A 24,473-nucleotide genomic window follows, 5' to 3' on the forward strand; every position below is an offset into this window, starting at 1 on the left:
CTCCTAGAGGGCAGGCTGTAAAGTGGATTTAAAATATTCAGTTTTGTCCTCTTTGTTGAACTTCTACCACAGGAGCTCCCTGCCAGTCCTGCGGCCAGACAAAAGCTTTGACCAGCACAGCAAATGTGTAGGAATTAGTCTCTTAGGGCAGGCTGCAGCTTCTAAAACCAGCTTCAACAGCAGCAAATGCACTGCCACAGCCAAAAACTCCCTAGAGAGGAAAGAGCATGGTGTTCCAGGCCCACAAAGTCAGAAGTCCACAGGATTTATCCAGAGGTTGTATTGACCAGCAGATTCAGGGGGTCTTCAAGTGGCAATGACAAGACCCTATGAGCTCAACTTAGCTACACCAGTTGTAAAAGAAGTGTATGTAGTAGTAGTCTGGTATATGTATGTAGTCTGGTCAGAAGTATATGTATGTAGTCTGGTCAGAAATGCACTGACTTCTGTGCACATAAAGTTACTCCATAAATATTTGGGCAAATAAGGCCTTCTCACCATTGAGATATGGGATGTAGTTTATTGAGAATGCAAGGGGCAAGGGGATTTTTCCATATAGAGAGGATTTTTCCATATGGCATTTCATGTGGAAATAAATCTTGTGAATCCCATGATTCAGCAGAGCATAAATGATTCTGTCCTGTACAATCAGATCTTTCCAGAGTGTATACACCTGTTTCTGGAAAATACTAATGGTTTACAGATTGGACTGGTCTTTAGCTATCCTCAAGCCACTGTGGAGCCCTACCTGGTCACATAGCAGACTGTGAGATATGCACCATGTTCTTCTGTGGGAGGTACAACAAAGGCCATTGAACAAGATACTGATCTATGCTTTCTCATGAAATTGAAATCTTGTCCCCACCAGCAGATGCCTTCTTGCAGAAAATGCACTGTCCACTGCCTCCTGAACACCGGTCTCTCTTACAGCACTGGGTTTCTATAGAGCAGTGACAGTGTTTATTTGGTTTGGTGCAAAATGGTGCAGTTAAGAGGGGAGCTGTGGATAAATCTCAAATCCTTAATTTGTGGATCATTAACTCTGCACTGTAACCCTTGGGAGACAAGGTCACCTGCTTCATGGGCTGGGAAGGTGCTTTTGCAAATAAGGGTGTTTGTTCAACACTGCTGATCCCTGCTGATCTGTTATAAAAGCCATGTTAGTTATTGTATTCATATGTTATGTACAGTCATGTGATGCTTGAGGCCTGAAATACATTCAGGCAGTCAGAAGAGATAAGGCAGGCTGCAATCTGGCTTTCTTCCCTGAGGTTTGCAGAATGTATTTGCAGATGTGTTGATCTTCAGGAGGCTGGCAGTCTGGGGCTGGCAGGGGGGAGGGAGTATTTTCTTCAACTGCTTATTTCAGTATCAGAAGTAAATGAGAGGATGAGGTCATCTTTAACACCTCCTAGTAGCTGTGAAGTTGTCTTTCCCACATCCTGAGCCATGCTTTCTCAGTTTTGTATCAACAGTGATTGTCAGCATTCATAAAGTGGACATGACCTTAGTAACTTCATCTGGAACTGTGTAGAGATAATGAGCTGGAGTGGGTCTGCTTCAATAATGCTTATTGCAGCAAAAAGGTGTAAGTAGCTCACCTGATCAACAAACCAGTGGGATCAGCATCTTAGCTGGGAAACTACCAGCTTCTGTCTCATGTGATGTTTTAGTTCAGCAGCACACACATTACTTTTCCTCCTTCTGTTACTCATCATTTTACCTTCTAGACTTTGAATGTTTCCAGCAAAGCCAAGGTTCAACCTCTTAATGCATCCAAGTGTTAAATGAAAATGAGGGCTTCAGAGGAGTGGCTGTACCCAAGTAATCTCCAAGGACAGGGACAAGCTTTGCCAGACATTATTTAAGAGAAGGAAGAATTGAATAAAAATACCAAGACCAGATATTTATGCTTGGCTTCTCACAGGCTAAAGCTGAGTAAATATTGCTTACCTGAGAGGGGGGCAGTACAAACCTGCCACTTCATGGTATATGAATTTTGGCAAGGTACTTTTGTGGTTGGTGGGTCCTACATCTGGGAGTTGCTATGTCCAGCTACACATGACAGGTACATGCAACTTCATCCCTTCTATCCAGAGGCTATGTGACACTATTACAAGTGCCAAAGCTTCCTTTCCCCAGGCCAGAACTGGGAGTCCCATTGTTTTCTGTTCCAGGGCAGGAGCTGTGAGGCATCACCAAAGCATAGAACACAGGTGGGGCAGTTGTGACATTTTGTCTCCCCTGACCAAGCTGTTTAGTTGGACAATCTCCATTTGCAAGCTGGTGTGTGAATGTTTAATGGAGCTCTCTGGAGCTGCTCAGGTAAGGGGTAATGTGGCTTTGTGCACAGGCAGAGCTGCCTCTGCACATTCTTTGTCTCACTCAGCTCTCCTCCAGGACTTGGGCTCTCCGATGAAGCACAGCACAGTCTCATCTGCACCCCTGCTACCTGCTCAGCCCACTTTGTACCTCAACAGTAAATTAGTCTTTATTATCTTATTTGATAGTTGAATAAAATGCTTTGAAACACTGGCATATTAACTGCAATCAAGTTTTGAAAGGTCTCTGGTTGCTGGAAAGAAATTAGTCTGATAAATCGCTCTTTTTAATAAATGAGTATTTTTCCATAAGCAAGCTCAGAAACTGTCATTTGAGAAGCTTTTCCCCTCCCCGTTTTTTATTTTCATTTTAATATATTACACATTATTGTTCTTAAAGAACTGATTTTTTTTGCCTTAAGAGATTAACTGTCACTGAAGTATAAGCAGCTTGTAAACCCATCCTGTCTGTCTGCCTCAGCCAACCTTGTAGTGGTCTCATGATCAAGCAGTGGCCTATGAATTGTACTCCCAAAATTATGATAACTAATGGTGTGACCTGGGATCACTGCCTGCCTTGCTGTGCCTTTGTTTACCTGTTTGCCTAAAGAAGCATTACCATCCCTGGGTCGAAAAGGCCTGTTAAACTTCAGCAAGGAGCTCCCAGATAATTATAGTTACTAAGTAACTTCCACCTCAGAGCAAACTGGTTGAGGCTGCTAAGAAATGTTGTGGCTTCCCTTTTGGTCAAAATCAGCAACTGACCTGAAGGTACCTCTCTCAAACCTTTAAACTTTTGAGTCTGCACTCAAAAGTACAGCTTAGGAGCTGGAACAAATTGGTGTATCCCTCATGTGCTGGGTCTGAAAGGGACCCCAGAAATGCACACTGACCCTGATTTCACACCACAGCTACAGATGTGCCAAGAACTTAATATGCTCTGTCTGCTAAAGAAAAGCAAATGCTAGTACAAACAACTGTGACACTGGATTCATCTTGCCTTGGGCATATTTATCCAGGGTATTGCCATTACATCATTCACATTAGGCTTTTATTATCTACTATTTTAGGTCTTAGCAGCTGTTACAAGCTCTAGTCAGAGGTCAAGATGCTGTTGAACTTCAGATCTTTTTGAAAGAAGAGCATAATTCTACCAACAACAATGTTAGATTTGCAGCAGTGCAATGTCATACAAATAACAAAAGATAATTTAATCTAATTTTTTTAAATGAGGTTTAATTGCCAAAAAGTTATATACGGCATGCTAAATTACATCTGGAAAAGGCTACCATAACTTCATCTTTGAGAACTAAATAAAGTAATTTTGGGCTTTTTCATTATATCAGAAAAGACTAAAAATTCTTCAAGAACAATTTCCATCATCTAAATAAAATAATACTGAAATATCTGCTGTAGTTTGTGGTAACTGCATAAAACATGATGACACTATTCTCCTTTATTTTTCCTCTGTGTGCAGTGCTGACCTTCATGAACTGTTCGTCACAGTGTGTAATTACATTCCTTTCACCTAAACTATTTCTACATATTTTCAATTTCTATTTGCCAAAGCTGATTGTTGTGGAGTGTTTCAGTGTGGTTCCAATGCAAATTGCATGCAGACTCTTGGGTGGTGAACTTCAGTGTACTTTATAAGAAATTTTGGTCAAAATGCAGACTCAGAAGAGCAGAATCTCCCAGAGAACTGTTGGTGAACTGTGCCTTGGTTGCCACTGAGAGAAATGCTCAAGGCAAAAATGCAGCCCATCTCTTTGAGCTCATAAAATAATCCATTCCTTCTGAGAACCTCACTTCCAGATAAACAGTGCTCCAGGGCAAGCAGGAGATGGCTCTTGCACTACTCATCAGTTAGAAGGTCCTTGTGATCATGAGCAGAAGCCAGGATATCTGAGAAGTCCCTGTAGGTCCAAGTACAGTCTCCATTTATTACTGGAGGAACCCCAACACCTCTGGCCTCAAGGCTTCAACCTCAAACTCTGCTTGGTGTTATGGGTGGTATCTGACCCAGAGCACTTAGAAATCTCATCTACTTATGACTTATGCTTGCAATCCAGGCAGGACATGACTCAAAGAGCCTGGTGAGATTTGTTTTGCTGCTATCTAAGAGCCTGGTGAGATTTGTTTTGCTGCTATCTCCTCTGCCTGTGTTCTTGTCCAAGCTCCCCATTCCTGAGCTCTGCCTGCCCAGCATGTGCTGTGGTAACTGACACTGCGTGGGCAGGGAATGAGTTTTGGTTTTAGCAAAAATGGGCAGTTACATCATCTTGCACAACAGGTCCTTGCTCTGTGCCTGGCCTGGGCCAACTGAGTCCTCCCAAGCTGCAAAAATATGGCAAACTTGAAATTGCAGTAATCAAAAATATTATACTATGTTATGTATACTAACAACACATTCTAGGCTGCTCCCTGCATAGAATCTCCCAGATGTACCTGGCAACAAGGGAGAGAGAGATTTGAATACTAATGTCAGCTGGAGGAGGGGACCCTTATTAGTATTTTGGCTAATTGCCAGGTTGCCTGCTCTTGAAAAATTTGCCTGTGCTGAGCTAGACATATTTTTCATGTGTAGAAAATTTTATTGAGTGTTTGTAGGGCTTTATATTTTTCTAATGCTTCCTATAGTCAGCTGTGTGAAGGGTCACAGTAGCCATGAGGTCAGAGCTTCTAGGCCAAAGGCCTTTAGGCCTTCTTTGGGAGACTTGGAAAACTGTAGCAGCTGAACAGGCCCAGAAGACATTACAATTTTGGAGAGTACCAGATGTAAACTCACAAAATGAAGAAGTATTTTTATGATTTGTGGGCCCGGGGGGGTGGGTTTTTTTTGATTATTCTTTTGCTTGTTTGCTTGATTTTTTTTTTTTTTTTTTAGTAAATACAGATGACTAACTCAGGGCCTCCTTTTCTCCTTCCCTGCAGGCAGAACAAAGTCTCTGATGAGTTGCTTGTTCAAAAGGTTCCCACTGATTTTACCTTTGGGTCTGTTCTAACTTTCTCATTGTTTCATGCAAGCATTTTCTGTGGTAATTAATCTGTAATAGCATAATCCCTGGTAGCCTTCCTGGAGTGTCTGGACTCTTTGGGTACAGAAAGCTCTGCTGGGGGGCAACAGATTTTTCTCTATTTGGGAAGGGAAAGAGTTGATGTTGTGAATGGTGTCCTGACTATGATGGAAAAATCTCTCAAAACAGGAAAGTTTTGCAGCATTTGCTAGAAATGATTCAGGCTACATTTGTCTGATTTCCTCTGGAAGATCCCAACAACCAAGATGGTGTGTATGTATTTTGTCCCTGGCTGCTTCCTTCTGGACTCTGTGGTCTGCATTGTCCCAGAGGAACACAGGTATGTGTCTCTGTGATATGTAGATGCAGTTCCAGGCATTTTTTGTAGCTGGGCACAGACACATTCAGAGCTTTCAATTGGCAGTGGAAGCAGATTAAAAATCCTCTTCAGCTTCATAAATGCAATGCCTAGAGTCATCTGAACTGTGAGGCCATGAAGGAAAACTAGTTTTTTTAAGGCTTTTTAAAAATGAAGTAAAGATTTGATACTTTATGTTGGTTTCATTTCCTCTAAAGGATTTTGACAAACTATGAATATGAATGCCTCAAATTTCATGTTTTCCCTTTTTGGATATAGCAAAATTAAGACGGCCTTTCAGTAGTATGGCCACAGACAGAGGAAGAACAGACATGTCCAGGAGAAAAATACAGCCATCCCATGGGAATGAACAGAACAGAAAGGGCTTGGTAATCCTAGTTTTGGGAGCTTATCTCCAGACAAGGGATTTCTGCCACACGACAAACCCTAAAAAACTTTAATTACAACTGCAGAAGCAGTCGTAGTGGAGAGAAGTCACTTGGAGTGGGGCTTGGCTGCCTGAGCTCTCATCTTGGGCCCTTGGACACATGCCATGACTAAGTTTTCCTGTTGTAGAACAGAAAGGTTTCTCTTGATGGTCTTCATAAAGCTTATTTGAAATCTTTTGGTGAAAAGGGCCATAGTGACTGGGTGCTGGTGGCGTGTTCACGGCAGAATCAGCGTGATGTGAAGTCAGAAGGACCCTTGAACAGAACCTGAACCAGTTTTATTGCGTAAGCCCTGCTTTATGAATACCTGAGGCTGAATTTAACTGCTGTTGGTCAGTGTGGTGTCAGTGGTGCAGCACAGAGATGCTCACACTGCACCCCAGAGCAATCCCATTGCTGGGACTGGCTTGGAGGCCCAGTCCTTGCTACCGCAATTCAGCCCCTTGTGCTGAGGAGTGGGGCAGGAATGGGGACAAACAGGCTGCTCATCTTTCCATCCGTTCATCTTCCATTCCAACCATTCATCCTTCCAGCTTCACCCTTCCAGCACTACAGCACACACAGGGCCGGTTTTATATTATTGACATCTCTGTATTCCCTCTGTAACACACATGCAAAGTGAATGGGATTTTCTCACACTATTTCACCGCACCGTGAAACAGACAAGGATTTCCCATCTGCCACGTGAAGGAATTAACAAGGTACGATTTGAGTATTTCCCTGCTGTTAGTGAAACTTGTAAAGTTCTCCTTCCTGCTAGTTTTTGGCTTGTGAAAGATCTTCCAGCAAGCTAAGTACAAAGAAAATTAAACAAACCAAAACAACAGCGTTGATTCTCGCTTTAATGCTTTATTTATTTTTTTTTAAATGAGCGGTCGCAGCCGCCCCTGAGGGCGGGTGGGGTGTGGGGCCGGGCGGGCGCCCTCAGGGGCGGGGCGTCGGCGGCGCGGACTCCAAGTCCCGGCATGCCGCGGGGCGCGGCGCATGCGCGCCGGGCCGGGCTTGAGTGGCAAGTTGTTTGTTCCAGCGAGCACCAGCTGCTCGGCACTCCGGGCTCCGCTGCTCCGCTCCGCGCCCCGCCGGCCTCCCCGCCGCTCCAACTTTTGCACCCTCTGCTCCCTCATCCCCTTCTCCTGCCCTCGGAGCTGGGAAGGGACAGACGGAAGCGGGGAGGGGAAAAAGGAAAAAAGAAAAAAAAATAAGAAGGCACCGACAATAACAGCCCCCCCCTCCCCCTCCCCATTCAAAAACACAACATAAACCCCAGGGATAGATGAACTACAAATGAGAAAGAGGAAAAGATGGAACTGCACATCCTAGAGCACAGGCTCAGAGTGGCCAGCATAGCCAAGGAGAGCATCCAGTTGTTTACCTATGGATTAATCAAACTTGCTTTCCTGTCCTCTAAGACGAGGTAGGTGCTGGGGATGGGGCAGCGGGGAGGGGGTGTCCCCCTTGCGGGGGGACAGTGCTGGGGGCCGATCCCCCTCGCTGCGAGAGGACTGGGTGCTGGCAGGGCACCCTCCTTCCCTCCGAGGGGCTGGAGTGGGGGGCACTGCCTTGCGAGTGAGCAGGGCAACCCCCTAGGTAAGGGGGTGGGTTGGAAAGGGGATTGATGGCTGCCCTCCTCCTTGGGGAAAAAAAAATAAAGCAGAGTTCTGGGATGGAGGAGGGGGACAGCGTTGGGGTGGGGGTCACCCTCCTTGCTGCCAAGGGTGCTGGGGTGGGTGATGGCACCCTCCTGCAGTAACTCAGGCTGCTGGGTCAGGGGGAATGTAAATAACCCTCAGGGATTTTGGTGGGGAGAGGGCGGGGGGGTGATGAGACCACCTGCGTGTTCCCGACGCACACCCCCCATCCCAGGACGGGGAGCTGGTGCTGAGGGTCGGCGCTGGAGCTCAGGGTGTCCCCGGGCAGCTGTGGGGCGGCCCCGGGGCTCCTGCCCGCTGCCCGGCCGGGCCGGCCGATGAATGGGAGCAGGTGGGGGCCCGGCCGGGCCGGCCGCAGGCTCGGGGCGCCCGCCGGACAACAAAGGCAACAACAGCAGCCCGAGCAGCAGCAGCAGCAGGACTGTGCTGGGGTTTTTCCCCTCTCTCACTCTCTGTTTTTATTGGGGTTTTTAGGTTTTTTTGGTTTTTTTTTTTTTTTTTGTTATTTTTTTTCCCCCAGGATTGTTGTTCCTCGCAGCGCTTACAAAAAGAGCGGCTCCTCCACAGGCGGGTTTGTTTAAAAGGAGCTGCTTTTCCAGCGCTGCCAAATTGGGGGATGCATGCCCTGCACTTAAATATTGTGCTGTAAGTCGTTTGGATTGTGATAGCTTTCAGGAAAAATAATATCACAGTGGAAGGCACTGAAGGCACTGTAAGAATTATTATTTTTTTATTTTATTTATAAAAAAATACTGTGGCCCGTTTGTTGGATGTACGTAAGGTGCTAGGCCCTTTTGCACAAAACAACTTGAATTGCAATTGCAGATTCTTCTGTCTTCACTTAGTTTGTTGACTTCACGCTATTCAGAAAAAGAAATGGGAATGTAAATAACACAATTCAAACTCTTCTTGTTTTTCCTGGCTGATAATTAGTATTTCAGTTTTCTCCCCACTTACATTCTTGTGTTAAGGTGGGAAATTTTCTTTGGCAGTAGGAAAATAATGAATAGATATTTAAGAAATAGAAAGCAAATTAATTCGTTTTATTTCAGACTGTAATTCAATGCTCTCTGTTTAAATGCTTACAGATGAATGGACCCATTTGTGGTGTAATTTGATTACAGCCCTTTATCTCAAACTTCATGCCTTGAAATTTCACTCTGATTTGGGGCTTGTCCCATTTGGCTTTCTACTAACATTGTTTGCAGTGTAAAGTATATCAGCACCTTGTTTACTCCTGTCCCTGAATATTCCTTGGGGCATTAAAGGGTCCTCAATCTTAAGCTTCTATTTTTATGTGTTGTTTCATTGTAATTGAAAGTTGCTGCTGATTTTTTGAAGGTCTTGTTGCTTCCTCTCCCATGCTTAAAATGTCAGTTTTACTGTCAACAATGAAGTCTTTAATCTGTCACTCTTAATGCATAGATTGGAGTTTCTTGGGGCTTTTTCTGTTTGTTTGGGATTTTAAAATTTTTATTTATTTTTATTTTTTAAACTTTCAGGGATGGCCCTGTTGTCTTTTTGTTTCACGTTACAGTTCATGTTTTCAATGTTAGAGAGCTGTGAAAGGGTCAGGGCAGTAAGATAACCCCTTTGGGGCTTATCCAGCATTTGGGGTGCAGCACCTGACAGTTTTGTATTGCCTCTGGTTGCTGTGTTGTCTTTTTACATACACACCTTGAGTATCAATCTTTCCTTACCTTCCATGGAACCTCACTGACCAGGAACAACAGATGTTTGTGGAATGATTTGTTGGCATGGGGAACTTCTCTTTATTTCCCTTTTGTTAATTTTGTTATTTTTGCAGCCGGCAGAGATGCAGGGGAATCTTGTTTGTGTCATTCTTGAGACAGCTGACAGCACTGAAACGCTTTCTCCTGAGTGCTGCTGCATGCCCTGTGGCAAACAAGGTCCCTGCCCCACAGATCTTCTCTGATCAACACCATGTGTATAAGAAAGATGAGGGTCTCTGGGAGATGTAACTCATTATAAATTTATGACCCCACAGTTTCTCTCTCCTCCTCCTTAAAAAAGTAAATATGCTCAAAATTCAACAACTTTTTATAAGGGTGAAAGACAAATCTCCTGTCCCACACAGCCCATGTGCAAAGAACCCCTCAGGGGAGTGAAAGAAGGAGGTGGTCCACATCCCTGCTAATCTGTTCTGAGGAGATAGCAAAGATAACAGTTACTACATCACCTACATCTTTCCCAGTGAGACTTTAAACAGTTTTACTCGTGCTGCAAGGCTGCCAGTAAGAAGTAATGATTTGTAGAATAGATGTGATCCAAAGGGGTGACAATGACATCATCAGTATTCTTATGTTAGTCATGCAAGAAACCAGGGTTTTTACACAGCCTCCTGTGAGAAGTCATTTGGAGGGTCTCTTTCATGTTGTCATCCATCAGGGAAAAGGGCTGGAACAGTTATTTGTTTAATCTTGAACATTTTTCATAATCCCCTAGGGAAGGAAAAGTAACAAATCTCCCTTTTTATTTGGCCTTTTGCCACACTCTCACACTCTTGCCCTTGTTCATGACACAAGTGTTTTAATTTAGCTTCTGTTACAATAGCAATATTTTCTGGTACAGAGAACAGCAGTTTTGAGGCTGTTCTGATGGCCAGAAGCAAGACAGCAGCTAACATGGTGAAGAGGTGAGACCAGCAGTGAATGAAATAATGGGCTGGACTGAGCTAAAAGGAAAATACTCTTAATCATAACTTCAAATTAGGCATGAGGTATTTTATGCAAAGTTGCATTAAGAGAGGTCGTTTAGGAATAAATAATAGTGGAACTGCTAAGCAGTTACACTGAGGACTGTGCTCTTGGTGTTCTGCTTTTGTCAGTGCAGGCCCACTGATTCCAGCAGGCTCTGCCAGGCACCCCAGTGGAGGAGTGATCTGTGTCGTTTTTAGTGGCATACTAAAGATTTGCATGTGTCTAATGTTTTGCTATTGCTGTCATCACCATTCTGGTGTTTTATTGATGGTGTTGGTTAGAGCATGGTGCTGATAGCACCAGGATTGGGGCTTCAGCCCTGATACAAGCCACTCACCTCAGAGCTGGATTTGATAATCTTTGTGAGTCCCTTCCAGCTCAGCATATTGAGTCTCTGTGTCTGGCTTGAATGTTCCTTAGTGCCAAGGATTCTCACCTATTCAGAAGCTGGGCAGTGTTTATGCATGTAAATATAACAACTGTGTGTGGCTTCACCATTGCATTGTTTTGCTTTTGGATGTGCCTTTGTAAATGCTGGTTCTCTGGGGCAGAGAGCTGTGCTCATCTGAAGACTCCTGCCTTCATCTCCCCGTGTGCTGCAAAATGAGCAGCTTCCCTCACACCAAAGTTAAGTGTCTCTGCTTCCTTGGTTAAACTGTCTCATGCTGCTGGGAGAGGTGCCACAAGTAACCTGCTGGAGGGCTTGATACAAATACTGTTCTGCTACATTCCTGGCTTGATTCCCCCCCCACCTAAATTGCAAAATACTTTATAACAGCACCCAGCAAGGAAAAGTTCTGGGTTCTGCACCTGGTTTAGGGCACCCTGGGTGTGGGTACAGCCTTGGGAAGGAGCTGTTGGACAGCAGCACCACACAGAGGGCCCTGGGGGTCCTGCTTGGTGCCAGTGGGATCAGAGCCAGCAGTGCCCTGCGGCCAGCAGGGCCATCCCTGTCCTGGGGCTCCAGGGCCAGCAGGGCCAGCCAGGCCATGAGGGGATTGTGCTGCTCTGCTCTGGGGGCCTCACCTCGAGTGCTGTGTGCAGGTTTGGGCAGCACAGTGTGAGAAGAAATCAAACTGTGAGAGAGAGTGTAAAGGAGGCCATGGGGACAGTGAGGCCATGAGGGGAAGCCGTGTGAGGAGCTGCTGAGGGCCCTGGGGCTGGGCAGCTGCAGAAGAGGAGCCTGAGGGGACTCACTGCAGTCTGCAGCTCCCTGGTGAGGGGAACAGGAGGGCCAGACACTGATCTCTGCTTGGTGTGACACTGATGGCACCTGAGGCATGGCCTGGAGCTGTGTCAGGGAGGTTAAGGCTGGATGGTAGAAACAGGTTCTTCCCCCAGAAGATGATACCAGTTGGAATGGCAGTGATTATAGTGGTAGATGTAAAGTATGCTTGGGTGTCAGCATCTGTTCCTGCTGTGAATATGAGGATAAAGCCCAGGAACCCGATGGACAGTATAGCTCATACTATTCCTATGTAGCCAAATGGTTCTTTTTTCCCTGTGTAGTTATGACATGAGAGATGATTCCAAATCCTGGCAGGATTAAGATGTAGACTTCTGGATGACCAGAGAATCAGAAAAGGTGTGGTTATAGAACTGGGTCTCCTCCTCCTGCAGGGTCGAAGAATGTGATATTGAGGTTGTTACACAAAGGAGTATTGTGATTCCTGCAGCAAGGACTGGAAGGGACAGGAGTAGGAGCACTGTGGTGATTAGGACTGATGAAATAGTGGGGTTTGGGTGGCTGGGCACTGAACAGGCTGCCCAGGGCAGTGCTCACAGCACCAAGGCTGGCAGAGCTCCAGGAGTGTTTGGCCTATGTCACAGACATCTTTTATGGAAAATCCTTTCCTTAGGATTTTTCCTCCTGAGAAGCTGAGAGGCCTCAGGAACAAAATGTAAACAATGATTATCTGCTGCTGTGGAATGCAACAGGTGCATCTGGGATTGGTCTCATGTTGGTTGTTTGTAATTAATGGCCAATCACAGTCAGTTGGCTCAGACTCTGTCCAAGCCACAAACCTTTGTTATCATTCTTTCTTTTTCTATTCTTAGCTAGCCTTCTGATGAAATCCTTCTTCTATTCTTTTAGTATAGTTTTAATATAATATATATCATAAAATAATATATCAAACCTTCTGAAACATGGAGTCAGATCCTCATTTCTTCCCTCATCCTGGGACCCCTGTGAACACCATCACAGGCCAACGCTCAGGCACATGGTGTGACTCTTAGGGATGGGGCTGTGCTGGGCCAGGAGTTGGACTCAGTGACCCTTGTGGGTCCCTTCCAATTCAGCAAATTCTGTGATTCCTTTTAGGAGTTAAATCTACACGGAGGACAGTTTGGAATAATGCGTGCATTGAGGCACCGGTGCATGCAATAGATGGTAGAAAGGTGAGCCTACCCTTGTCTTTGGAGAGTATATAAAAATATATGGAGAGTCCAGGAAAATAAAGTGGGGTCTGGGTTCTTGCAAGCACTGAGTCTGTCATGTAGTTAGCCTGATTTCTGGGTAATGCTTTAGTAGACTCCTGAACATCTGGACTCAGTGCTAACAAGTTATGTTTCCTGTCTAGTCCAGTACCTAATCTAAAGATTTGGTGGTAAGCAGTGAAGTGGTTGAGGGAGAAAGGTATTATTTAAATTGTAAAGCTATTAAATTATAAATAGAATAAAGTTGAGCAGTTAGTTTGCTCACAGGGCTGGGTGTTTAAATGACCTAATTGTAGGTCATGTGTCAATTGTAGGTCATCACAAATTTTAAAATCTCTGAGGGTTTTTTGATACTCTTTGGTTTGAGATGATCATGATTTCTCAATGCTGAAGAGAAGGAAGAAGTTCTGCATGAGTAAAGGATGAGACCCTGGTCACCTGAAATGTTTAAATGCAGCCATTCCAAAAGCATCTGTCACTCTGGGTTCTTTTTCAAGATGCTCCAGTTTATATTGGTGACTTGACACAGAATTACAGAGATTTTGCAAGCTTACAGGTTTGGCACTACACACAGATGGCTGTCCACGTGAATGGGATGATTCCCAGAGAAGCTGGATGGGATGTAGTGATCCCACTACAATGGGATGCTTGGAGGCAGAAAGTATTCCTAGTGTGGAGAAGTCATTAAAATTATTCATTCCAATAAAAATGTAGTAAGAAGTAAATGAGGATAAAATGTACAGAATAAGTTGGATTTTCTTTGGGTTGTGAGCAAAAAATAAAACTAGGTTTGTTGTCTTTAAGTTTTCGGTGGTATTTCTGGTAATCTGTCCATTTTGCTTAGTAATAACTGACACCTCTACTTATGAACAGTGTGCTGTTGCTATTAATATAAGTGTTTCTCATTCCCTGATCACTTGTTTACTGCATAGGTGTCCTGAAATTGGAGATACTGTAATAAAAAGTCTATTTTGAACTTCAGAATATAATAGGACAAACAAGTGCTTAAAATGTATCTGTGCATCATTTGAGGACATTGAGATCAGCAGTCTGTTTCCTTTGGTATGAACTCAGACAAACACATGTTGTTTATGCCCTTATATGAGAAACAGATCGGCCTGCAACACTGCATGATTATCTGGCAAAGCCAAGTTACTCCTATCATTAAAACCTTTTTTTTTTCTGGTCCCTCATGGTTCCTGCCATCCTGTGCATCCCAGGAAAACCACTGAGTAAAGGCTTTTGCCAGTTATAAGATTATATCTACTCATCTAAAACATGTTGCTCATGTTTCCTTTTGTTGTGGCAAAAACTCCCAAATGCCTTGAATATTTTATTTTCTGGGTATGTGTATATGTGTGTGATATCTGAGGTGTGGGGACTTCTTTTTCAGTGTGATTTGGTGACCATCTGTTACAGAAGGAGTGAGTGCTGATGTCCAGACACCACGGGAGGCTGCAGTGATGGGAAGCCTCGTGGCTAAAGCTGCCTGCCCGCCCTTCCCCAGAGCACTCTGCTGCCCTGTTTGTGTCACCATGGGCATTTATGGTGCTCAACCTGCTGGTGGATGTTCAGGATGAGTAGAGCTAGTGAGAATCAGCTAACTGAGTAGGTGGAGAGAACAGAATTTGCTTGTTTGGGCTAAGAAAATATATTAAGATGGTTAATTGTGGATGTCATCAGTTTGTGTTCAAGGCTGCTGGGCTGTGAGAGCATTCTGCAGTGTTTGGACATGTTAAACCTTGGAAGGAGCAGGATTCCTTCCTGATGGTCTCTTACTGCTTATCTACAAATGTTATTTTTTCCCTTTATTTTCTGCTTCTGGCTCATGGTTTACCAGTGGGGCACTGCCTGATTTTCTCTTTCTTTGCCTGGCAGTTCTGTCATGCAGTCAGTCCTCAACCTACCATGTGGTCCCATCAGGCTGAGGCTGATGCCAAGTCAGAAACTGACAGGAGTGCTTAGAAACTAAATGAGATTCAAAAGGTGGAATGGAAGTACTAGATCAAACCCAGAGTGTAACGCTGGGCAGCACTGTGTGCTGGAGAAATGTTGATTTAGATATTGTACTTTTAAAATAAATAGATATTTGCCTGTAATTTGTAGTGGGATAGTTGTTTGTCCTTATTTCCCATGTTTCAGTTCATTGGGAAAGCTGTCACATAGATGAGATGCATCATCTGTGGATAAGGTACAACATCAGTTATGTAAAAAAAACAAACATCAATGGTTCCTGCTCATATCGAGCTGAGAAACAGAAAAGATGAAAAAAAATTCCTCTTTTGCCATGTAACTCATTAAAGATCCCCTCAGATGAATGTTTTTTTTATTACTTTGAGGTGAATGTCAGTATTTAAATTAAAATGTGGCTTTTATCAGTTAGATGCTCTTCCTGCAAGCTGCTGCTGGTGTGCTTCAGCAGTAGAGCCAGTGCAGGTCTGTTATTGGAAAGTATGAATACTGTACATTTGTCATCCAGAAGTAACAGCTGAATTGTTCATTAACACAACAGTTTGAATCCACAGTCTACCCCTCTACTGAATTATAACTTAAATTATAATAAATAACTTATCTCTATTTGATAGCTGAATTCTTTGACAATGCCTTGGTCATTCTCTATAAACATGTCTTTCCACTGATTTTTTTTTTAAATCTGTTTAGCACACCAGCTCATTTATCCAACACATATCTTCTTAGTCATCCTGCATGTTAGAGTTTTAATATATTTGGATAAAGGCTCCAATTTCTTTTCTCACCAGAAACAGTATGGATTTGTTCCTTTGTTTACTGCCAACTCAAGAGTAAACTCCAGCTCTGATCTGCTGGTAAAGGAAGAATTATCCAACAGGAATGTGAGGAAATATTTCCATTCATTACAGTTCAGAATCAGCAGAGTAAAGCCTCTGAGCTGCTGTTAGCATTTCAAAGTAAAAAGATCTCTCCTCCCCACCTTCAACTCATCTGAGTTTTGTGTAGATGAGATACATTTGTTAAGAAAGAAAACAACAGGCAAAAATGTTCTATTATGACACAAAAGAAATGAAGACTTATTAAGCCAGTTCCATTACTATAGAAGCCCTTGTTAGTCCCAGATGTACTACACAAAGTTTTACTGTGCTCACCATTGAAACAGAGAATCTGATCTCATTTTTGTGGTCTGATATATAATAAACATTATGTACTGGTTATTAATGTTTTATTTTCACATCTAAAGAAATGCAGTGAGCACCAAAACTTTCTCACCAACCAGAACAACCTTACTTTGGTCTGTTAAGTGTGGCTTACTGGAGATTAAAATAAAAAGCCTACTTCTGATCTGCAGCCTACTTTAGGAAGCTCCCAGCAGTAATACCAGAGATACCAGATCTGCCAGCAGATACCAGAGCTGCTGTTAGCACAGAGTTGGCATGTGGAAGAGGAGAGTGGCAAGTTTGCTTGGTGGCAGAAAATCATCCACTCATCCTTTGGGGACCTCTGAGGTATGCTTTTGTGGGAATGCCTGGGTAGGCAAAGTGATTTTTTTGCAATTTTGTTGTCTGGTTATTGTTTGGTAATGTGATGGAATAAATGTTTTTTTAGATACTTATGCTGCTTATGGCCAGTAATTGTAGAGAGATGTAGGCTGTTGTTGATGGTAAGCTGTCCTTGACCCAAATTTTTTCAATACAAATTGTTTATAAAGTAGGAACTAAACCCTCTCAGGAGTGTGAATGTATGTTTGGCTGAGATGTAGCTGTAAAGGAGAAGTTCATCTTTTCCTGTGAAGTTTTAGCGTTCCTATTATAGAGGATACTAGAGATGGCATAAGGTGGGCCTGTTTAGCAGTAAAATGCAGCCTTTAAGTCTTGTGCAAAGTACTCAAATAGATGAATTTTAAAAGTTGATACTGGGAGAATTTCTGAACCTGAGAGGAGAAAATTTACAAGTTTCAACATGGGTGGAACAGTTAAAAATGTATGTGTGACTCTCCCTGACTTTTTCTGTTCAGACTTTTTAAGAATGTTACACGAAGAGAATCCGGGTAATGATATGCACTGGTTTTAGCAGTATCTGAATATTTATCCTAGTTCTGTGATTAAAGATCAGTATTCAGCCCTTTTTTATGCCATGCATGTTTTTACAGGGTGAGTTGGTGGAAGTTGATAAGTCTGAGACCTTGACTGAAATGGCCCATATTAATCTTGCTTAACATTTGTAGTTTTTATTTCTTTTCCTAAAGAAAGATTGACTCTTTTCCCTTGATAACCTCTAAGGCACTCACTTGCAAATAAATGTATTCTTGGCAGGAATAAAAAAAGGTAGCTCTTAATATTGAGAAGGATATACTCTGCATGCATCTAAGCAACTGTATACATTTACATAGATTTACTTAGTCTTTATTTTTGTGCTTTTTTGAAAATGATAGATGACTTATCATGATTAGTCTTTCAGTTGTGATCTTTTTCAAGCTGCTTTTGGGTGGGAATTGGAGTTTGTAACATGGAAAGCAAACATTTTCATTTGCTCTTTTTAAACTACAACACAGCATTAAATGTGCTAAGTATTTAGGAAAAAAAATCTCAGCTTATTTTGTGTTTATAACTAAGCAGTGTAACATGACCTGTACTAAACAAATGAAGCCAGAGGTGACTTGAGACTGTGCTTGGCAAGACATTGGAGCTGGGAGGGCTCAGCCTTCCACACCTACTTCTTATTTGCAGGCTGGAAGAAGAAAACCAAATTTACTTGCCTTTTCAGTTCCTAATTTGTTTCCCAACCTGGAATTAACTAGTGATCATTTTGAACTAAACTGAGTAATTGAAATTAGGAAAATATTCACCCATCTTATGGAAGATAATATGCTGTCAAAATCTGGTGTGTTGGATAAGTGGACTGGTTACAGTGGCTTTGTCAGTGACTTCTCCTCAGCCAATGTGTTTAAATTTGCTTTGGAGTTTGGAGCAGCAAACATATTTTGAGAAATGTTGTTTAAATTATCTCACACCTAAGATAATATTGTCTCTGCAAAAATTTTTTTGATTTCAGGTATCTTTATATCAGATGAGCTAATGTTAAAATAAAATTGTGCTCTTAATTTTTTTCATCAAACTACATGGTTGCAGAAGGGTGGTGTTTCACTTTCACTGCAAATTGCAGGCAATTTATGACATACTGAGATGATGTGCTGTGAGTTGCATGTTATTACCCATTTGGCATTTTTGTAAACCAGGCAGAGTTTTGTTGTGTGTATTTTGTTTGCATCTGCTGAGCCAGCGAGGTGTGAAACCAACCACACACTTGTGGCTCAGCCTCTCTTGAGCTTCCTGCAGGTGAGTGTGGTTTGGGGATGGTTTTCTGCTGTGAGTGGTGGGACTGTGTGCTTTGCAATGGTTCCATCTCACAAATTAAGTGGTCACAAATTGACATAGATTATGTTTGTTAAGAGATTTTTCTTCAGGTAAAATGCCAGCAATGTAGAATGGTTATAGCAATTTTTTTGCAAACAAAATCAATGCTTCATTATGGAAAATAAAATGGATTAAGTAGCTGCATTGCAGACAAGGTACAGATGTGCAAAACAACTGGAATCCTAAGGAACACAGCATCATTTTTAACACAGATTTTGTTTCTCAGTGATTGTTTTCTTGTCAGTACACCTGACATACGGTGTAACAATATTTTGATGACTGCCAGAAACTACTTTGTTACACCAGTTTGATGCTGGCTAAACACAGAATAGTAAGCAAGAATTTGGTTTGACCAGAGCAGGCTTTAGGTTTAATGGGGAGAAAAATGAAGGGAGGTAATAAATGCCATGGCTCATGACTGCCTGGGAGCCTCATGTGGGACTCAGGGTTAATACAGCAGTGGAGCCTCAAGCTTTTTGTGCAGTTTTCAGTCCAAGCCTGGTACATTGTCACAAACATAGAAAACAGCAAATCCTCACAGAATGGGTGAGGTCAAGCAGGATCTCTGAAGATCAGGTAGCCCAGCCCCCAGCTCAAGGCAGAGGCTGCTCAAGCAGCTTGCTCAGGATTTTGTCCATTGGGATCTTGTGCTTAAAGCCATGCATGGAGCTTTGCTCTCTGCTCTCTTAACATGTTGTTGACCTTATTCACATGGTAATGCTTTGCTCCATTTGGCATTACTTTGACACAGCATTATAATGTGTGATTTAATGTCTCATCTCAGCATGACCAAGTGTTTTGTTTCTTAAACTTAAAAGTGAAACTGTGCAGCCTCTTGGTTATGGAGAGAACTGTTGGTATGAATGAGGCTGTTTGCTGTAGTAGTTCATTGGTGCTTTGTGAACATTTCAGGTGAAACTGTTTATTGCCTTTAAACTGAGAAAAACTAGCTGAAACAAACTAGATGCCAAAAAATTCCATAGCTTGGGTAGAGCAAAGCTTGCCTTGGGAAAGGGCATGTACTCACTTCTGTGCTGGTGCAGACAACTTAATTACAATTTGTAATGATGTTGGATAGATGCACAAGGGTAATGAAGCTACTGCTACCCAAGCCCTCTACGCAGAAGTTTCATTTGTGTCCTTGAGCTAAGTAAGGGAAAGTATTAGAATGCCATGAACTCCAGATGTGACTCAGTTTGACTTTAAGTGCAGCATTGTGTGCTGCATGCCCTGCAGTAAATGTGGTGCTTTGGTTATTATGCAATTTCTGAAATTCCACTGTCAGAGTGGCCATGTGATGGAGCCTCACTGTAGGGAAGTGTTTTCTCTGTACTCTTCCTATTGCCATCAAGTTACTCCAAGCTTTTCTGAGTGGTTCTTACTATTCCTGTACATACAATCATGCTGTTGGCTTTATGCCTTATCACATTACCCAGCCCAGTGCTGTATTCCAGGGACTCCTAAGGTTTCATCCCAGTTTGTTTGTAGGAAAAGCCTCATGGCTGAGGAAGGGTAAGTTTATAAGGCAAAGGTTTGCATGGAATCACTGAGCTATCCCCTGGTAGCTCTTATGCTGTGACAGGCCAGAAATACTTCTTGTTTGCACAGGAATGTGAAATCAGGCCAGAATGATTAATGTAAATGTAAATTTATGTGTCCTGTACCCGTTTGAATGGCTTTGTTCATTCACATGGTGTTTGAATTGTAATTTTAGGCAATGATTTAAATATGAAGTAGTCCTGAAACAATACAGTTGCCTATTGGCTTTTCAGGATCTTGTGAAGCAGTGTATTTTGAATGGCTATCTCATTATAAAGGTGATAACAACATAACTATTGGTAGCAGGAAAAAAAAAAAAAAAAAGAACAAAGCCAGAAATGCTAAATAATATGTGCATGTATAAGTTACATGCTTAGTGTAAAATTTGTGTCCAAGATGTCCATGAGGAGACGTTTGAAATTAATTTTCTTCTATGTTTACAGAAGCATTGAGGCTTAAAACTGGTACATAATTGGCTGTTAATCCATTTTTTTATAGCCTTCCATGGCAAGTTACTGCTGTTTATCTCTTTTTGAGATTTCCTATTGCCATAACCATGTGCTTTTCTTAGAGATGAGTGGATGGCCACACTACATGAAATCTATCATAAAGATAGGATCTGTTTTTAGGTGCAGCCTCTCTTGGCTGGATAACTTAGGGTGTACTTGGAGCATCATAGCAAAGCAGTTGATGAAATTCCTGTCCCTGATTCAACAGTTTCCATCTCCAGTGTTTTGGAAGTTGCTGTTAACTTGTTGAGTGTGTCCAAGTTCAGGAGAGAAAAAAATAAACAAACATCAGACCCCCTACACTTTGAAGCCACCTCATTTTGTTTATGTTTATAGTACAGACTCACAGTTGGAGTAGTGTGGCTATGAACTGGTTAATTCAGAGTTGGAGTGGAAATTATTGACTTGTTAACCTGTTTTACTAAGGAGAATGAATGGTCAGATGATTAGATCTTGTAAGGAGAAAAACTATTTATTTATATGGGTATAAGGTGTGTGACTAGCAATGGTGTTAACCTTTCTTCAAAACTATAGGGGAGACTATCTATTTGTGTTACTAGTATCCCACTTTGAATATTACATTTTCTCACTTTCTGTTTTTATAGTAATCATTTTTCCCTCTTACTTGGGTTTGAAAAGATTCAGTGACAGGAGCAGTTCCTGGATTCAAAACAGACTGATGCTCATACTTTTTCCTAGGCCTGTTAAAACATCCTCCTGGTTATATATTCCTTGCAGGATCAGCACAGCAAAAAAGGACATGAAAGAATTTCATCTGCTCCTTAAGTGAGCCTTGCATAAAACAAAGTTTAAAATTAATTAGGGCTTAGCTCTTGAGCTCTTGTCAAATCTTCTCATTGTCAGGTTTTCTTCCCACTTAAAGCTCACTTTATATCAAATCAGTGTGAGGTACATGATAATACTTTCAGAATCACCTAAGTTCCATTAAAAAAACCAAACACCTGGGTACCCCAAGGGTCATTGGGAGCCAGCAAGGCTTGAACTCCAAAATGGTTGTTGCTATTTGAGGGGGGAGATGCTTAAGGGCTTTAAAAATTTTGCCTCCTGCTCAGACTAGCTGGTAACTTTCAGGACAGGAGTAAAGTAAAAATGCACCAAAGGGAAGGAGAGGCTTAGTGTGGCTGCTCATGTGGGCAAGAGTGAAGATAAACTTCTGAGAATCAGTATAGGGGGTTAAAAATGGGGATCTCTGTTCTTCTCTCATAGCCAGGTGGGCTGTGAGCTGGCTTCACTCCATGTCTCCAGCAGCATCTGGCCCTGTGCTGCCCCAGCAGTGCTCCCTGCAATCCCTGGCCCCCAGTGGGTGCTCCAGGGTCGCCCACACAGCGTGTGTCAGCTGCACCCCTGGGAGCTGGGCAGAAGCTCTGCCTTCCTGTGCAGAGGAGGGAACTGAAGTACATAGAAGGTGAGTGCCCTACTGTCCTGGATTAGGGCAAATCTGGGAGAAAAACCTCTAAAAGGGTTCCTCTAGAAAGCAGATTCAACTGGTTTGAGAAAATATTTCCTTAGAGGAAAGGTAAACAAAACCTGTTTATTTAACAGGCAAAGCATTCACCAGCACAAAAAAACTGAACAATATTAAACAATAGAACCTTGCTGTTCTGAAGAGATGGCAAATTCAGAAAGTCCTTGTAGCTCAGTCTCTTATCAGTCCCTCCTGCACTGGAAAATGCCTCGTCCTGGCCCTGGTGGGCCACAGGTGTGAGCTCCCAGTGTTTTTCTGGGTTTTCAGTCCACAGCAGGTTTGAACAGGTCCAAGAAAAAGAAAAGCCACAGTCCAGGGCACTTCACTGCCTCAGCTGGCTAAAATAACTAACTAAAAAGCAAAGGAGAGCTCTGTCCCGCTGTCTGTCCATGCTGCAGACAGCACAGTCCAGGAGAAGGAGTGCAGGGGAGCAAGTGCAGTGTCTGAAAACAAACTGTGCTTCTTCTCTTCCCCCCTTCACTCTCAGAACCAGCCTTAAAGGTGCAAAACTTAATATCCAGCATAAACAGAACAGACAACTGGGGATACAAGCATCATTTAGGCAACCCAGGATTCTTACCCATCTCGCTCAGCAGGTCTGCAGTAGCACCTCACTCTTGTTCTCCACATCCTGCAGAGGGTTCACCACTAGGACCAGCCCTTTGTTGTAGGACAGATGAAGGCCATGTTTTCAGCCCATGTGTGTATTAGCCACTTTGAAGTCCTTGTCATTCAGCTGCTGCTGTCTTTTGTGTTTTTTTTCTTCCTAGTTTTGGTAGGCTCATTAATGGAGGTGTTCTGTGTTGTCTCTCCTTGTACCTTGAGAGAGCAATGTGAGTTAGAATATGTCTGTACAATCTTCCAGTAGTAACAGCAGTGTTCCTGAAACTCACAAAGAAAACCACCAGAAATGTACTCATATAGGCCACATTTATGTGTATTTAAATGTGGCATTTAAATACACATAAACACATATATATGTATGTATACATATGAACATGAGTGCATTATGTCTGTAGCTGTATACATGTGTCATTCCAAAGTCAGAGTTCTCTTGAAATGGAAATTGCCTCTGTTAGAAAGTAGAGGTAGCTCCTGCTGACAAATAAAACCACATGTTTTTAGGAGCTCTAATAGTTGTGCTGCAGGACAGAGAATGCCTCTCTCCCACTCTCCTTCAGACAACAGCTGCCACAGTGAAGCCTGAATATGAAGAATACATTTTTCTGTGCCTGTATCCTGGGCTCTGGAAAGACTGAACATTTCAGAACAATAGCAGAATGTGGAGCTGCCAGCAGGCAGTCTGAGTGGACAAGTATAATCATGCACCACTCAGCTTTCAAGGAAATTACAGTTAGTGCACTGACTTGCTCATAATAGCGATCCATTGTTTGGCTTAATAACTTATCAGCTCTCCAGGAGCCAGCTAGTGATCACTGTCATCATACACTGCTAATCATTCTGTTCTTAAATTATCCCAAGATGAACTAAGGACCCATCACATCACCTATTAACCAGCAAACTGAGTGCACTATAATTTTTTTTTTTTTTTTAAGCTAGAAGGAATGATATTGCCTACCTTTTTTCTTTTCTTGTTTAGTCGTTATCTTTGTCATATGTAATTGTGCCTGTAGGTTTTTTTTCTAATGTCTGGTTGAAAGGACATTGTCAAATTGTGTTGGGATACTTTTAGATAGAGTTTATGTTAAATTGTGAGGTTTTTTTGTGGCAACTACTAGGGAACTGAATCGGAAACCTGCTTTTTAAGGAGCATTTGGTTTTCATAATGCATTTTTGGCACGGGGTGATTTTTTTTTTACGGTGCTTTTCTGTAGTACCTGGGTCCCTGTCAATCATTAGTAAGTGTAGCTTGAGAATTCCCCTCTTTATGGGTGAAGAGTGATTATCCCTCTTAGACAAATGTAGAATTTAGGCACAGGAGGATAGCATGATTTACCCAGAGCCGTGCAGGGAGCTGTAGAAGAGCAGGAAGGAGAAGGAAGCTGGAGGAGAAGTCCTGATCCCAGGAGGCCTTATGTCATGCTGAATACATTCTGCCTTCTTACTGAGGGTTATTTGTGAGTTCTGAGCTGCCAGCACTGAAGGAGCCCTGGAATATTTCTTCTGAAGGAAGAGTGGCCACAGCCTCATTTGCAGAATTGATATGAAAGATCCTAGAATGGTGCAAAGTACCAAACCTGTTGGGACACCTTTTTGTGGTTAGGAGTGCACAGACATGCGAGTCACGTGAGCAGATCTCCAGCCTGTTCCATGCTCAGGACTGAAATGGGAGTTTGTGAAAAGGGGAGGGAAAACAGATGCACGTGCCCAACTGAAATAGGCTCCTTGCTGTTGTGAATAGTGCAGGCAGCTGTGCCATAGCTTCTCCTGATCTCAGGAATTGTGCAAACTGTGGGGTCAGCTGTTTTTATTAGACCAGAACAAGTACACCAGGATTTAAATTAAACCTTGAGCATTTCTGTGGTTTTCTTTAAATTTTCATGGCTCCTGTGTCTGTCTTGCAAAGACAATTGTATCTCTTGATCACGGATGACTAGAATTAAAATAAGAACCCTTCTGCTCCAAGGGTCCTTTTTTC

The 24,473-nt window shown here is 42.7% G+C and overlaps 1 protein-coding gene across 1 annotated transcript in view; it reads left to right on the plus strand.

Moving 5' to 3' along the window:
- The first annotated feature begins 7,230 nt into the window (after window positions 1–7,230).
- The window catches only part of CASTOR2 (cytosolic arginine sensor for mTORC1 subunit 2), a 124,171-nt gene continuing 106,928 nt past the window's right edge, over window positions 7,231–24,473 (plus strand). Inside the window, exon 1 of the mRNA XM_058817846.1 lies at window positions 7,231–7,559. Within this exon, the coding sequence (XP_058673829.1) occupies window positions 7,447–7,559 (113 nt within the window). The 5' untranslated portion in view covers window positions 7,231–7,446. The remainder of the gene's footprint in view (window positions 7,560–24,473) is intronic.

The sequence above is a fragment of the Ammospiza caudacuta genome, chromosome 20 (genome assembly GCF_027887145.1).
Source record: "Ammospiza caudacuta isolate bAmmCau1 chromosome 20, bAmmCau1.pri, whole genome shotgun sequence".
Classification (NCBI taxonomy): Eukaryota; Metazoa; Chordata; class Aves; order Passeriformes; family Passerellidae; genus Ammospiza; species Ammospiza caudacuta.